The sequence below is a fragment of the Mixophyes fleayi genome, chromosome 3 (genome assembly GCF_038048845.1).
Source record: "Mixophyes fleayi isolate aMixFle1 chromosome 3, aMixFle1.hap1, whole genome shotgun sequence".
Taxonomy (NCBI): domain Eukaryota; kingdom Metazoa; phylum Chordata; class Amphibia; order Anura; family Limnodynastidae; genus Mixophyes; species Mixophyes fleayi.
The window spans coordinates 329,969,538-329,985,250 of NC_134404.1; the positions used below are offsets into that span (position 1 = coordinate 329,969,538).

General features: G+C 48.3%; 1 protein-coding gene across 1 annotated transcript in view; it reads left to right on the forward strand.

Moving 5' to 3' along the window:
- The window catches only part of KCTD3 (potassium channel tetramerization domain containing 3), a 41,498-nt gene that overhangs the window by 7,093 nt on the left and 18,692 nt on the right, over nt 1–15,713 (forward strand). The window contains 4 exon segments of the mRNA XM_075204247.1: nt 1,120–1,178; nt 3,355–3,435; nt 5,664–5,801; nt 12,559–12,649. Of these exon segments, the coding sequence (XP_075060348.1) occupies nt 1,120–1,178; nt 3,355–3,435; nt 5,664–5,801; nt 12,559–12,649 (369 nt within the window).

Below are 15,713 nucleotides of genomic sequence, written 5' to 3' on the forward strand. Positions count from 1 at the left end.
AGAAACCGTAAAATACTCTTCTTGTGCTTATGTCCGGTGTAAGTACGCCTGATGTATACCAGCAGCTGTACTAGTAGTAGGTACTAGTAATCGACTGTCCTCTTCCAATCACAATTACCAACATGTAATGATCCCGTCCATTGTAATTGAGTTATTTTGCAATGTGGATCTATTAGGAACTCGTACATACGGCAACATTTGGCCGTCGTTGGGGCAATGTAATCAAACAAGTCAATAGAAGACTGATTTCCCCCTTTAAATTAAAGCCTAGTGGTGTAGTGAGGTAGAAGTAATTGAACAGCTCATGGGTCTGTTACAGTTAATGAATCGGCTGATAGATGGGTGGCCGATTATTTGCGTTTTAAACCGGATGTCCTTTAGAATAGCGTTGGTAAGTTCTTTATTTGTCACAATGCGTTGGAAAGACAACAATGAAATGCAATGATTGGCAAATCCCTTTTTGGGGTTTTTTCTGCATAAATGTCTGATAATAATCTAACAAATAAAAAGAAACAATGGGAATAAAATTGTAATACACAACTGTAGATGTCCGAAGCTCTTCTAAGGATAAGATACCATGGCACATGTAACACTTTTCCTTGGATCGTGGCAAATTGTTATACTGCCTTAACATTTGGTGGATGTAATGTCAAAGAGTAATCCAGCATCCCCCCCCCCCCCCAGGATCTACTATTACCACCATTGTCTGTAGCTCTTCCTCACCCATTGTTGACAACCAGTAGAATATCTCATTGTATAACACTGGGGCTGACACTAGCTCTGTCCACTGAGACATTTACACCGCAGTGCTGGGGTAAGAAGCATTCGTTAGTTTTAGCTGTAGTTCCCCTTTAAGAAACATAATATATAAGCAGATGGTAGGAATAGGATATAGAGATAATTTGACTGTGTAAGGCAGAGGCATATGTTTATACTTCAGCCAATCTTTTAATATACGTTTTGTATTCTCTCTGATCACTGACTGCCTGTATGGATACGATGTGAAGCGATGGTGCGTTTTTATGTTTTAAGCCAAGTTTAGACCTTAAACCAACCACGTGTTATCTGCCTTTACTCTAAACATCCCCAACTCTTTCAATGTTTTCTTTATTCTTTTAGGGGCGTCAGTCTGAATGTTCTACGCCATGAAGCTGAATTCTATGGAATAACTCCGCTGGGTAAAATGATGTGTATTTACGATCATTGCTGTCCAAGCATTATGTACATATAGAAGTCACTTATTGTTTTCTTATATTTTTTCCTGTTTACTCCTGGTTTGCTTGGCAAAATCCTGATTGTTTAAGCTGAACTAAGCTGTAAGGGCCAAATGCTTTAAACTCTCCTACTGAATTTAAGGAGACTTTAACAAGGTGATGCCTTTAAGGTCTCCTTAGCACGAAGAGGTTATGTTCTAAAATAAGTAAGGTTCCCCCTCACTCCTGTTTGAGGCTTCAGTGTTACTAAAGGTGTTACTTATAGGATATTACTTAGGTCAGCTAATTTGCAAAGAACATGGCTACTTTAAAGTTAATAACAACAAAACTTAGGTAAGCAAGGTGCCCTTGAAGCACATGCTTAACAAAATTTATAGCATCGGGGATGAGTACCTTTAGTAGTCATTCTCCATCTCCTGCTTATCCATGTATCCCTAGTTTTGAAGCGGCCAGGGATAGGCTGACCTATCGCCGAATATTTCAGATGAGTGTGCTGATATTGTGTGACCTTTCTCTCATGTGATTATATAAGTGAGGACAGGGCTGCCTGTGTCATGGACAGTGACATGATGTGAGGAGGGAAGTGGAGGCAGCACCAAGCCACGGACTGAGAGTTATATAGTGGAAGGAGCAGGATCCTCCAGCAGCACAGAGTATATCGGGAGATGAGTGATGTGTTAGTGAGGACAGGGCTGCATGTGACAGGGGCAGTGACATGATGTGAGGAGGGGAGTGGAGGGAAGCAGGGAGCCATGGACTGTGAGATTGTGGAATATTTAGTGCAGCTGAGCACGTTCTGGGGGTTATTCAGGTATTATGGAGAGAGAAGTAGACACCTCCACTCTTGTACTTGTTTTCTTATAGCTACAGGTAGAGCAGTGTTTATACAGTCAGTAGGTAGAGCAGTCCTAGGATTAAGAGCAGAATGTTCTTACTTTGCATGTTACCAGCACTGTAACATGTACCGTGTGTTAGTTGAGGAGTGGGTGTTGTATATACAGCTATAATTAGGGATTGAATGAATCTTCCACTTTTGCAGAAGATATTATTGAACAGAAATAACGCACTCATTGGTTTACAGCAAACCCTGAAGGTCTACAGGCTGCACCGGATGTTTACCTATAAAATGTTTTCATTGCCTCTGTCCAGTTCTCCATCTATAATTATGTCTTATGTATAAATGACGTTTTCAGAGTAGTCGTCATTGAAGGTGCTAAGAAGTGTCTGTGATTTAAACAGTTATTAGTTGCATATGAGGTTGAAGGGAAGAATCTTCCTAACAATCCCTTAGATTGTACGCTCCTCTGAGCAGGGCCATCTCTCCTCCTGTTTCCACCACTTCTAACTCTGCTCTCCAGCTACTTAGCCCTCCTCCTCAAAGGTCCTCCACCCCACATCCACTTTCGCTCCCTCCTCCCCCCTGGGGGTCTCCCTGTCTTCCACGCCCCCCTTCTTGGGCCCCGTCATTTTCGGATCCTCCCTCCCCCTTCCCCGCCCTCTCTAGCTGTGCATTGAGCGTACTGAGTTGCTGTGTTTACTGTACTGTGCTGTCTCCCATTGTATTGTGATTTTGTTTGTCTCTGTACGGCGCTGCGGATGCCTTGTAGCGCCTTATAAATAAATATTAATAATAATAATAATAATAACTATTGGAGCATCCAAAACTGCTAAATTTCTTCAATATTTTAATTTTGGGGTGTATTATAAACAGCACCCACAGACTTTGTTACACAGATTGAGAAAGTCTGATGATGTCTCTGACTTTATTATTATTTTTATTTAAAACTTTATTTAAGGGTTTTCAAAAGGCTGTAGAATAATAAAATATTTACCTATTATGGAAATTTAAAAGGAACAGGAATTCCTTCACACCAACCAAAATGATAGAGATAAAGTTTTTTTTTTTTATGAAAGCGCGTAGACTATTTGAAACCTAAATTCAAAAGGTTTAATTGATTTAATTTTATTTCTATCCTACTATGAAACCTCAGATCAATAATGTATTCTTTTAATATGCAAATACCATAACATTGATGAATAGAGGGATAAGAAGGCACCAACTTATGTCTGCTCTTTAGGAATGTACATGTATGATTATTTGCCCTCCGTTGATAGAGGTATCATCTAATTTCTATCTTAGTAAGAAGATTGTTGTTATGTGAAGAACTGGAACGGTCATCGTGTGGCAGTGTCCTATTTCACGGATATTTACCTCCTCCAGGTAACTTTATATTTTTTCTACACTTTTTTTTTATTTTTTTTTAAAAAATGGTCTTGCCCTTATGAAAGCATACCTCTCATAGGGGTGTGTCCTCTCATAGGGGTGTGACCTCTCATAGGGGTGTGACCTCTCACCTCTCATAGGGGTGTGTCCTCTCATAGGGGTGTGACCTCTCATAGGGGTGTGACCTCTCATAGGGGTGTGACCTCTCATAGGGGTGTGACCTCTCACCTCTCATAGGGGTGTGTCCTCTCACCTCATAGGGGTGTGACCTCTCATAGGGGTGTGACCTCTCACCTCTCATAGGGGTGTGACCTCTCACCTCATAGGGGTGTGACCTCTCATAGGGGTGTGACCTCTCACCTCTCATAGGGGTGTGACCTCTCACCTCATAGGGGTGTTACCTCTCATAGGGGTGTGACCTCTCACCTCTCATAGGGGTGTGACCTCTCACCTCATAGGGGTGTGACCTCTCATAGGGGTGTGACCTCTCACCTCTCATAGGGGTGTGACCTCTCACCTCTCATAGGGGTGTGACCTCTCATAGGGGTGTGACCTCTCACCTCTCATAGGGGTGTGACCTCTCACCTCTCATAGGGGTGTGACCTCTCATAGGGGTGTGACCTCTCATAGGGGTGTGACCTCTCATAGGGGTGTGACCTCTCATAGGGATGTGTCCTCTCATAGGGGTGTGACCTCTCACCTCTCATAGGGGTGTGACCTCTCACCTCTCATAGTGGTGTGACCTCTCATACGGGGTGTGACCTTGCACGGGGTATGGCCTCGCACCTCTCGCACGGGGTGTGACCTCTCGCACGGGGTGTGGCCTCTCGCACGGGGTGTGACCTCTCGCACGGGGTGTGGCCTCTCGCACGGGGTGTGGCCTCTCGCACGGGGTGTGGCCTCTCGCACGGGGTGTGGCCTCTCGCACGGGCTGTGGCCTCTCGCACGGGCTGTGGCCTCTCGCACGGGCTGTGGCCTCTTACCTTTCGCACGGGGTGTGGCCTCTCACTGAGCTGCCAGTCTCCTCCCACTCATACTTGTCTAACCACGTGAAAGTAATATACCTGCTTGTTCAGGACACTCGGTGCTCCAGACCTTGAAGAAGCTTCGGGATTGCCGACGTAAAGTAGGAGACTCGTGCTGGAGAGACAGAGCTCTGCCCATACTGCTCATCAGCATATGGAATTGCGGGGCGAGCTGCTTCTCTTTAGTGTGAGCCTCTCTCCTCTGCATCAACCCCCCCTGTGCATCTTGCTGGTCTCAAGTGCTGACTTCATAGTAACCGAACAACATCTATTTCAAGCGAACCAATAATTTACTCCCACTCCCATGTTTTTAATGGAAATACTTTTGTACATAATTTGCATGAAACAATAGTCCGACATACAGTCTATATTTTAGAATACACTAGAACACTTTCAAGCAATATCACCCTTTTCTGCTCACTGAATCTAACTGTTAGTTCTGGGCTTGTTGTTGTGCATTTAGTATCCTTTGCCTATACCACAGTGACTGTGGTTTTTAATGCACTCAACACATATTTTCAATGTGTACTGGATTGAATGTTACACTCATTACACTGTTGACAGGTGCACAGAGTGAAAGACATTTTAAGCTAATTTCAATTTGTTTTTGCATCTGAGTCACTCTGTTCTATCCTATAAATGTACTGCATGAAACTGTTGGATCTGTGCTCACTTTTAACTCCATAACGAAGCGAATAATAAAGTGTACAATGACATTGCTGGTTTATTTGGTACTGAAGAAGTGCTCTCCTTTATAAAGCGTTATTATCTCATTAACTACCAGATTATTAATATGAATTATAATAATGACTTTAATGACTAGACATTGTCCATTCTATTAAGTGGATTGTAAAACAGTTTTTATATTTTTCTGCCAGTTCTGTCTCATTTAAAACATGCGCTTTTATTTTTTGGAGATCCAATCCATTATGTAATTTTTAACCAGCATTTAGTATTAAAATAACAGAGGCGCACACTCCCTTTTTTTATTTTTTATTGCTGACTGTAAAGTCATGTAGAAATTAGAGCTTACGGAGCAGGCCTGAACAACTAGGTGTTTGTGAAACTACAAGTCCCAGCATACCCTGCCAGTTTTCAGCTAGCAATGCATGCTGGAGCTTGTAGTTTCTTGTAGAGCCACAGGTTGTCCAAGGCCTGATATAGAGGTATTGTATTGATCAAACTCTTGTCTGTTTCCAGCTATTCCCAGTCGTAAGCTGACTTGTGATGCTGCATCCTCTGCCGAGAGTAAAGTCAGCCAGAGACCGTGTGACGGAGCAGCCCAAGGCACTAGTCTGCAGCCAACACTCTCGGCAGTAGAAGGAATGGTCAGACTTGGTAAGTATCATGATCATCATCAACATTTATTGATATAGCGCCAGCAAATTCCATAGCGCTTTACAATAGGGAACAAACACAGTAATAAAACAATACTGGGTAAGACAGACAGAGAGGTAAGGGGGCCCTGCTCACAAGCTTACAATCTATAGGACAATGGGGGTCTGATACATGAGGTCAAGTTCCACACATTGTATATTGGTCTAGCCAGAATGCAGAGTTAGAGTGCTTAGTGTGTTATATTATCCAGTCACACAGCAATGTTGGTCAGGGGGTCAGAGCGTTGTTGTCTTGTGTGAACTCTGTAGAGGGTGGTAATAGGGTAATGTAGTGAAGTTAAGAGGGTAGTTGAGGAATATTATAAGCTTGCCTGAAGAGGTGTGTTTTCAGAGAATGCTTGAAGGTTTGTAGACCAGAGGAAAGTCTTATTGTGCGAGGGATGGAATTCTATTGAGTGGGTGCAGCCCAAAAAAAGTCCTGTAACCGGGAATGGGAGCAGATAATGAGTGGATGAGAGATGCAGATCTTGTGCAGAGCGCAGGTTGATTTGGGAGATACTTGGAGACAATTGAGGAGATGTATGTTGGGGCAGTTTTGTTGTTGGCCTCGTATGTAAGTATAAGAATTTTATATAAGGATTACTTCTTTCTATAAAGGTTGGTCTGTAATACTTGCAATATTCCAAAAAGGAGACACAAAAGACTCGGTGTCCAGAAGGAAACATGGATTCTTTTATTGTAGACGCTGAACATTTATTTTTTTGATGGTAGTGAATGAAGGAGAGAGAAAAACAGCGAAGAAATGGCAGCACGTGGAACCTGCCTCAGTTTAGAATATTTGATTGCACTGTACTGTGCTTCTGGATACAAAGTTCAAAATGATAGGTTTACAATAATAGGAGTAATGGCTAAATTCTATTCAAGTAAAAAAACAATAATAAAGTGTTGCTTACTGACTGTTCTTATTATCGTTTATACAGCGCCAATCGTTTTACGCAGCATTATACAGAGAATATGATCATTCACATCAGTCCCTGCCCCATTGGAGCTTACCGCGTGCACCCTGGTCGGAATTTAACCCATGAGGCAATGCTAACCACTGCGCCACTTTGTTGCTCCCGATGGAGGCAGCCATATTGTGGAATTAACCAATATTCATTATCTATTTGCAAAACCTGGTACACATGTAACAGTGCAGAAAAGGTGTTGGGATCTATAATAACCAATCAGATTCTAGCTCCATCTTGTAGGACAATATAAAAACGAAAGCTATCCTATGGTGCCTAGTGGGTTACAGTACATATTTTGCTGTTATCTATTCACCAGTTTTAATTCTATTAGCCGATGTATGTATGTAAACCTAGTATTGGTCACTTATATACATATATCATCATCATTTATTTATATAGCGCCAACATATTCGGTAGCGCTTTACAATTGGGGACAAACATAGTAAACTAATAAACAAACTGGGTAAAACAGACAAAGAGGTGAGAAGGCCCTGCTCGCAAGCTTACAATCTATGGGACAATAGGAGTTTGACACATGCGGTTAAATCTAAATTTTGCATTTTGGCCCAGCCAGACTGCAAAGGTAAAAGTGACTCATAAGATAAATGATCCTGTCACACAACAATGTTGGTGTTGTCTTGTGTGAAATTGTGTAACGGGTGGTAATAGGGTATTATAGTGAGGTTAAGAGGGTGGTTGAGGAATATTATAAGCTTGTCTAAAGAGGTGGGTTTTCAGAGAAAGTTTGTAGACCAGAGAAGAGTCGTCTTGTCCGAGGGAGAGAATTCCATAGAGTGGGTGCCGCCCTAAAAAAGGTCCTGTAAACGGGAATTGGAGGATGTAACGAGGGTGGATGAGATCTAGTGCAGAACGGAGGTGCCGAGTTGGGAGATATTTTGAGACAAGAGAGGAGATGTATGTTGGTGTAGCTTTGTTGATGGCCTTGTAGGTTAGTAAAAGTATTTTATATTTGATTTGGTAGCAAACAGGCAACCAGTGTAGAGAATACAGATTGATTCAACAGAGGAATAACGCAATAATGCAAGGAAAATTAATCTTGCTGCAGCGTGCAAAATAGATTGTAGGGGTTTGAGTCTGGTTTGGGGAAGACCAGTAAGGAGGGAATTGCAATAGTCAATGCGGGAGATAAGTGCATGAATTAAGGTTTTTGCAGTGTCTTGCGTGACACTGCAGTGTGATAACGTGGATGCATGCTTTCTAGCAGAGCCCCTTCTAAGAAACTGGAATGTAGTAAAAAGTTGATATGAATGAACACTGCATTTGACAACTTTAGTATTGTATGCTGTGTTGTGTGCTTGCTGTGTTGTTTGGATTAAACCGATTTGGGCTGGGACCGGCTCACCGCACTGCACTTCAGTAGACTTTTAGGGAGGATGTTTTGTACACACACAAATAATTTCCTTATGTTAGATACTTTCCTATAATGGTTAGTTGCAGTAAGCAGCAAAAAATGTGCATATGTTTTCGTTAATATTATTACATGGCTCTTTTATAGAAAGACACTAGTATGACAGGTGTGGTCATTTAAAGGGTAAAGCCATGTTTTTCTGCAGATGTTACATTTAATATAGTAGGGTCCTGAGGCTAGTTTTCTTTAAGGAACTGTCTATCCAGCTCCTTTTTAGTTAAAGGACGCAAGGCCGGGGGATGTGTGTATGCAGGTTCATACAGTACGTAAATGTAAGCGAACATTAGATATACTCTACCAGAGAGAGCTGTCTTCCTAAAGAAGACGCTCCACCTCGCCACTTTATCTAAAGTGACCCCTAGGGTCCAATTTAATTAAGAGTTATGTCCATCTACAAAATAAATGTTTAGCTGTAAGATCCCCCCCCAATATAGCTGATTGGACAGAGCCAAGGTGTTAAAATTTAACATGCTGTTTCCATCTCTTCTCCCCCTGTTGTCTACATGGGAGAGGATCCCTAGACATACCAATAGGTTTGAGTACTCCAGCGCTGCAGGGCTCCCGGGATCTGGTTCTTACAGCTCTATCAGTAGGTGTGAGTACTCCAGCGCTCCCTGCGATCTGGTCCTTACAGTTCTGCCGGTAGGTGTGAGTACTCCACACTTGCAGGGCTCCTTGGGGTCTGGTTCTGACAGTAGGTGTGAGTACTCCACACCTGCAGGGCTCCCTGGGATCGGGTTCTTCTAGTAGGTGTGAGTACTCCACACCTGCAGGGCTCCCTGGGAATCGGGTTCTTCTTCTAGTAGGTGTGAGTACTCCACACCTGCAGGGCTCCCTGGGAATCGGGTTCTTCTTCTAGTAGGTGTGAGTACTCCACACCTGCAGGGCTCCCTGAGGTCTGGTTCTTCCAGTAGGTGTGAGTACTCCACATCTGCAGGGCTCCCTGAGGTCTGGTTCTTCCAGTAGGTGTGAGTACTCCACACCTACAGGGCTCCCTGGGGTCTGGTTCTTCCAGTAGGTGTGAGTACTCCACACCTACAGGGCTCCCTGAGGTCTGGTTCTTCCAGTAGGGTGTGAGTACTCCACACCTGCAGGACTCCCTGAGGTCTGGTTCTTCCAGTAGGTGTGAGTACTCCACACCTACAGGGCTCCCTGAGGTCTGGTTCTTTCAGTAGGTGTGAGTACTCCACACCTGCAGGGCTCCTTGGGGTCTGGTTCTGACAGTAGGTGTGAGTACTCCACACCTGCAGGGCTCCCTGGGATTGGGTTCTTTTTCTAGTAGGTATGAGTACTCCACACCTGCAGGGCTCCCTGGGATCGGGTTCTTCTTCTAGTAGGTGTGAGTACTCCACATCTGCAGGGCTCCCTGAGGTCTGGTTCTTCCAGTAGGTGAGTACTCCACATCTGCAGGGCTCCCTGAGGTCTGGTTCTTCCAGTAGGTGTGAGTACTCCACATCTGCAGGGCTCCTTGGGGTCTGGTTCTGACAGTAGGTGTGAGTACTCCACACCTGCAGGGCTCCCTGGGATTGGGTTCTTTTTCTAGTAGGTATGAGTACTCCACACCTGCAGGGCTCCCTGGGATGGGGTTCTTCTTCTAGTAGGTGTGAGTACTCCACACCTGCAGGGCTCCCTGGGATCGGGTTCTTCTTCTAGTAGGTGTGAGTACTCCACATCTGCAGGGCTCCCTGGGATCGGGTTCTTCTTCTAGTTGGTGTGAGTACTCCACATCTGCAGGGCTCCCTGAGGTCTGGTTCTTCCAGTAGGTGTGAGTACTCCACATCTGCAGGGCTCCCTGAGGTCTGGTTCTTCCAGTAGGTGTGAGTACTCCACATCTGCAGGGCTCCCTGAGGTCTGGTTCTTCTAGTAGGCGGGAGTACTCCACACCTGCAGGGCTCCCTGGGATCGGGTTCTTCCAGTAGGTGGGAGTACTCCACACCTGCAGGGCTCCCTGGGATGGGGTTCTTCTTCTAGTAAATGTGAGTACTCCACACCTACAGGGCTCCCTGGGGCCTGGTTCTTCCAGTAGGTGGGAGTACTCCACACCTGCAGGGCTCCCTGGGATGGGGTTCTTCTTCTAGTAGGTGTGAGTACTCCACACCTGCAGGGCTCCCTGGGATCGGGTTCTTCTTCTAGTAGGTGTGAGTACTCCACATCTGCAGGGCTCCCTGGGATCGGGTTCTTCTTCTAGTAGGTGTGAGTACTCCACATCTGCAGGGCTCCCTGAGGTCTGGTTCTTCCATTAGGTGTGAGTACTCCACATCTGCAGGGCTCCCTGAGGTCTGGTTCTTCCAGTAGGTGTGAGTACTCCACACCTACAGGGCTCCCTGGGGCCTGGTTCTTCCAGTAGGTGGGAGTACTCCACTCCTACTGGGGTCTGGTTCTTCCAGTAGGTGTGAGTACTCCACACCTGCAGGGCTCCCTGGGATCGGGTTCTTCTTCTAGTAGGTGTGAGTACTCCACACCTGCAGGGCTCCCTGGGATCGGGTTCTTCTTCTAGTAGGTGTGAGTACTCCACACCTGCAGGGCTCCCTGGGATCGGGTTCTTCTTCTAGTAGGTGTGAGTACTCCACATCTGCAGGGCTCCCTGAGGTCTGGTTCTTCCAGTAGGTGAGTACTCCACATCTGCAGGGCTCCCTGAGGTCTGGTTCTTCCAGTAGGTGGGAGTACTCTACACCTGCAGGGCTCCCTGAGGTCTGGTTCTTCCAGTAGGTGTGAGTACTCCACACCTGCAGGGCTCCCTGGGGTCTGGTTCTGACAGTTGAGAGAAGAGTCGCTGACATAAAATGTACACAGTCCACCACCAGGTGGATTTGCCTGTAATAATCTTCATACCCTTAGTTCATTTCTTCAGTTAATAAACATTGAAGTGTTTGCAATAAATAGGATAACACCCAAACAAACAACATCATGATGGATCTGTGGATCGCTTTTCACAGAACAGGCTCCTGACGTAACACTGCAGAACATAAATAGCTTGTGGGTTATGTTGTTGTGACAGCTGCCTGCAAACACCTCAACCCAGAGGCTTTTACTTGTACCATTGAGTCATGTCAGAGAGGTATAAACCAAAAATAATGAGCACGCTGCTTGCATGTAATCACACATTTCTAATAGTAAAGGTGACCACCAATGTTGTGCATTTTGTTCAGTACATCATAGCAGCCCTTTGTGGGTCTTTGCGCTATTTGGACACATTGTGACTTTCGTGTTCTGAGTTTGTTTTCTTTGCAGTATCCGCAATGTACTTCTTAATCATCATTACGATTCTGTAACTTTCGGTAAGACCTGATCATTTGATTTACCATGAAAAGAGATCTTTAGAATGATGGCAATGTCTTCCTGCCCTGCTGGGTGTTTAAACTGGTTTGCTGTAGAACATATGCACACAAGGAGCCAATGAACCATTTGTATACATAGCACATAACTCTATTGATGTGCTCTTACCCATCAAATGTTTACTTCCAGGAGAGAGATCAGCGCGCGCTCCATGAGGTTTGCGTTCTGCCACTGACAAAGACTTAAAATCTGCACATTGCACTTCTGACTTGTAATAACAATTCTTCCTACCAAAATGTGTCGACTGCTGGCAGGAAACGGGGGGCCGTTGTGAGCCTAATGAAGATATCGTGTTCTGGGTGACATTTGAGCATCATAGTCACTACATCGAGAGAACTCTTTTATTCTTTTAAACCAGCAGTTATAGCCGAGAATAAATAGAGCAACGATGTTTGTAAGAACCGTAGAGGTAGACATCCCGTGTTTGAGCAAAACTCTGGTTATTAAGTATGGCTGGCAGTTTCTACTTAAGAGACTTATGATTTAGTGAGAGTGTCACTTTCAATAGCCCCATTTCACTGGAGGATGGTCTCATGAGTTCAGATTTGAGAAGCAGTGATGGATCAGTGATGGTGATGCAATTACGGGACTTGCCAGCCGCGTACCTGACCTGTAGATAAATGGAGGGACCATGCACACAGCCTCCTCCAGCTCCCACCTCCCCTCGTTCTGCACCAAGGTTGCATTCATTCCACAAAGCACTCCGTCCACCGGTCTCATTTGGGAATCCAATTTCTTTAGTATCTGGGGCTTTCAAAATGGCAACATCATAACCTATAACTTTACTTAATGCTTGGGGGAGGAGGGGTTGTCGAAATGTAAATTGCAAACTGTGGTGTCCGTGATTAAGAGGCTGCAGGTAATATCATTTGACTGTTTTGGAAAGGGTGACTCTCCGTCATTTGTCTTTTGGGTTTGTTGTGGAAATACTGCCAAGTGCTGTGGCATTAAATATATCTGTCTCTTCCCTTGTATTTTTGTAGGATTCCCAGTGGATCCCCGGAATGTACTTATAGTAGCGGGCCATCACAACTGGATCGTCGCTGCCTATGCTCATTTTGTGGTTTGCTACAGGTATGAATTATTCATCAGGACGTGTATTATTATTTTTTTTCTAGAGGCTGATTGTTTTTCCCAGAATGCTTCGGGCTCCGCGCTGCCTGAACCATTTCTCTTCTGAAATTAGCTGCTATGACTGCGATCAGCATGAACATAAAACGGGAACATGTTCATCTGTTCAACGGCTCTTGCTTTTATATTAGACTGTAAAGAAGTCATTGCTTTAAAAACTTATCTCTAGCGAGATGAAGGGATATGTACTTGTCCGGTTAGTAATGTTGTTTCCTGCAAACGGTGAACAAAGCAGCGTGGTGATGTTTTTTATATATATCGGGAATATATACTGCTTTTATGACATTACAAAGAAGTAGAAAAAGTTCAGAAGAAAATACTGCAGAATATATATATTTATTCCAGCAGATAGAATGTTAGTTTTCTCCAGTGTGGAACCAGATAGTGATAAAAGCACAGGATTAGTAGTTTCTCCCAAATCCAGGTCCCTTTGTGAGGTTTACATTGTGTTATTATCCCATTAATGATCTTCCTTGGATGGGGGTAGCACAGTGGTTAGCATTGCTGCCTCAAAGCACAGGGATCTAGAGTTCAGTTCTGACCCAGGCCCAATCTGTGCAGAGTTTCCGTGGGTATCTTCTGGGAGCTCCCGTTTCCTCCCACACCCCAAAGACAATACTGGTAGGTTCATTGACTAACATGGGTGTGTGTTAGGGAATTAAAAATGTAAACTCCAATGGAGGCAGGCGCTGATGTGAATAATGATTATATATCCCCAAGGTAGGGTTTTTGCTGGTATCCTATTATAGTTTCAAATGAACCCAGTGTTTATATTAAAGAAGAACCTCCTCTAAACATAAGATTTACACTGAGGAAGGTTTTCACTTCCTACCCAAGTATTAGAAGCTGATTGGTCGGTTAATCGTGGCAGCCGTGCGCTCCGCGGCATCGCGGCAGCCGTGCGCTCCGCGGCATCGGGGCAGCCGTGCGCTCCGCGGCATCGGGGCAGCCGTGCGCTCCGCGGCATCGGGGCAGCCGTGCACTCCTCGGCATCGGGGCAGCCGTGCACTCCGCGGCATCGGGGCAGCCGTGCACTCCTCGGCATCGGGGCAGCCGTGCACTCCGCAGCACTCCGCAGCATCGCGGCAGCCGTGCACTCCGCGGCATAGGGGCAGCCGTGCACTCCTCGGCATCGGGGCAGCCGTGCACTCCGCAGCACTCCGCAGCATCGCGGCAGCCGTGCACTCCGCGGCATAGGGGCAGCCGTGCACTCCTCGGCATCGGGGCAGCCGTGCACTCCGCGGCATCGGGGCAGCCGTGCACTCCTCGGCATCGGGGCAGCCGTGCACTCCGCAGCACTCCGCAGCATCGCGGCAGCCGTGCACTCCGCGGCATAGGGGCAGCCGTGCACTCCTCGGCATCGGGGCAGCCGTGCACTCCGCGGCATCGCGGCAGCCGTGCACTCCGCAGCATAGGGGCAGCCGTGCACTCCGCAGCATCGCGGCAGCCGTGCACTCCGCAGCATAGGGGCAGCCGTGCACTCCGCAGCATCGCGGCAGCCGTGCACTCCGCGGCATAGGGGCAGCCGTGCACTCCGCAGCATCGCGGCAGCCGTGCACTCCGCGGCATAGGGGCAGCCGTGCACTCCTCGGCATCGGGGCAGCCGTGCACTCCGCGGCATCGCGGCAGCCGTGCACTCCGCAGCATAGGGGCAGCCGTGCACTCCGCAGCATCGCGGCAGCCGTGCACTCCGCAGCATAGGGGCAGCCGTGCACTCCGCGGCATAGGGGCAGCCGTGCACTCCGCGGCATAGGGGCAGCCGTGCACTCCGCAGCATCGCGGCAGCCGTGCACTCCGCAGCATAGGGGCAGCCGTGCACTCCGCGGCATAGGGGCAGCCGTGCACTCCGCGGCATAGGGGCAGCCGTGCACTCCGCGGCATAGGGGCAGCCGTGCACTCCTCGGCATCGGGGCAGCCGTGCACTCCGCGGCATCGCGGCAGCCGTGCACTCCGCAGCATAGGGGCAGCCGTGCACTCCGCAGCATCGCGGCAGCCGTGCACTCCGCGGCATAGGGGCAGCCGTGCACTCCGCGGCATAGGGGCAGCCGTGCACTCCTCGGCATCGGGGCAGCCGTGCACTCCTCGGCATCGGGGCAGCCGTGCACTCCGCGGCATCGCGGCAGCCGTGCACTCCGCAGCATAGGGGCAGCCGTGCACTCCGCAGCATCGCGGCAGCCGTGCACTCCGCAGCATAGGGGCAGCCGTGCACTCCGCGGCATAGGGGCAGCCGTGCACTCCGCGGCATAGGGGCAGCCGTGCACTCCGCAGCATCGCGGCAGCCGTGCACTCCGCAGCATAGGGGCAGCCGTGCACTCCGCGGCATAGGGGCAGCCGTGCACTCCGCGGCATAGGGGCAGCCGTGCACTCCGCGGCATAGGGGCAGCCGTGCACTCCTCGGCATCGGGGCAGCCGTGCACTCCGCGGCATCGCGGCAGCCGTGCACTCCGCAGCATAGGGGCAGCCGTGCACTCCGCAGCATCGCGGCAGCCGTGCACTCCGCGGCATAGGGGCAGCCGTGCACTCCGCGGCATAGGGGCAGCCGTGCACTCCTCGGCATCGGGGCAGCCGTGCACTCCTCGGCATCGGGGCAGCCGTGCACTCCGCGGCATCGCGGCAGCCGTGCACTCCGCAGCATAGGGGCAGCCGTGCACTCCGCAGCACTCCGCAGCATCGCGGCAGCCGTGCACTCCGCGGCATCGGGGCAGCCGTGCACTCCGCGGCATCGGGGCAGCCGTGCACTCCTCGGCATCAGGGCAGCCGTGCACTCCTCGGCATCGGGGCAGCCGTGCACTCCGCGGCATCGGGGCAGCCGTGCACTCCGCAGCACTCCGCAGCATCGCGGCAGCCGTGCACTCCTCGGCATCGGGGCAGCCGTGCACTCCGCGGCATCGGGGCAGCCGTGCACTCCGCGGCATCGGGGCAGCCGTGCACTCCGCGGCATCGGGGCAGCCGTGCACTCCGCGGCATCGGGGCAGCCGTGCACTCCTCGGCATCGGGGCAGCCGTGC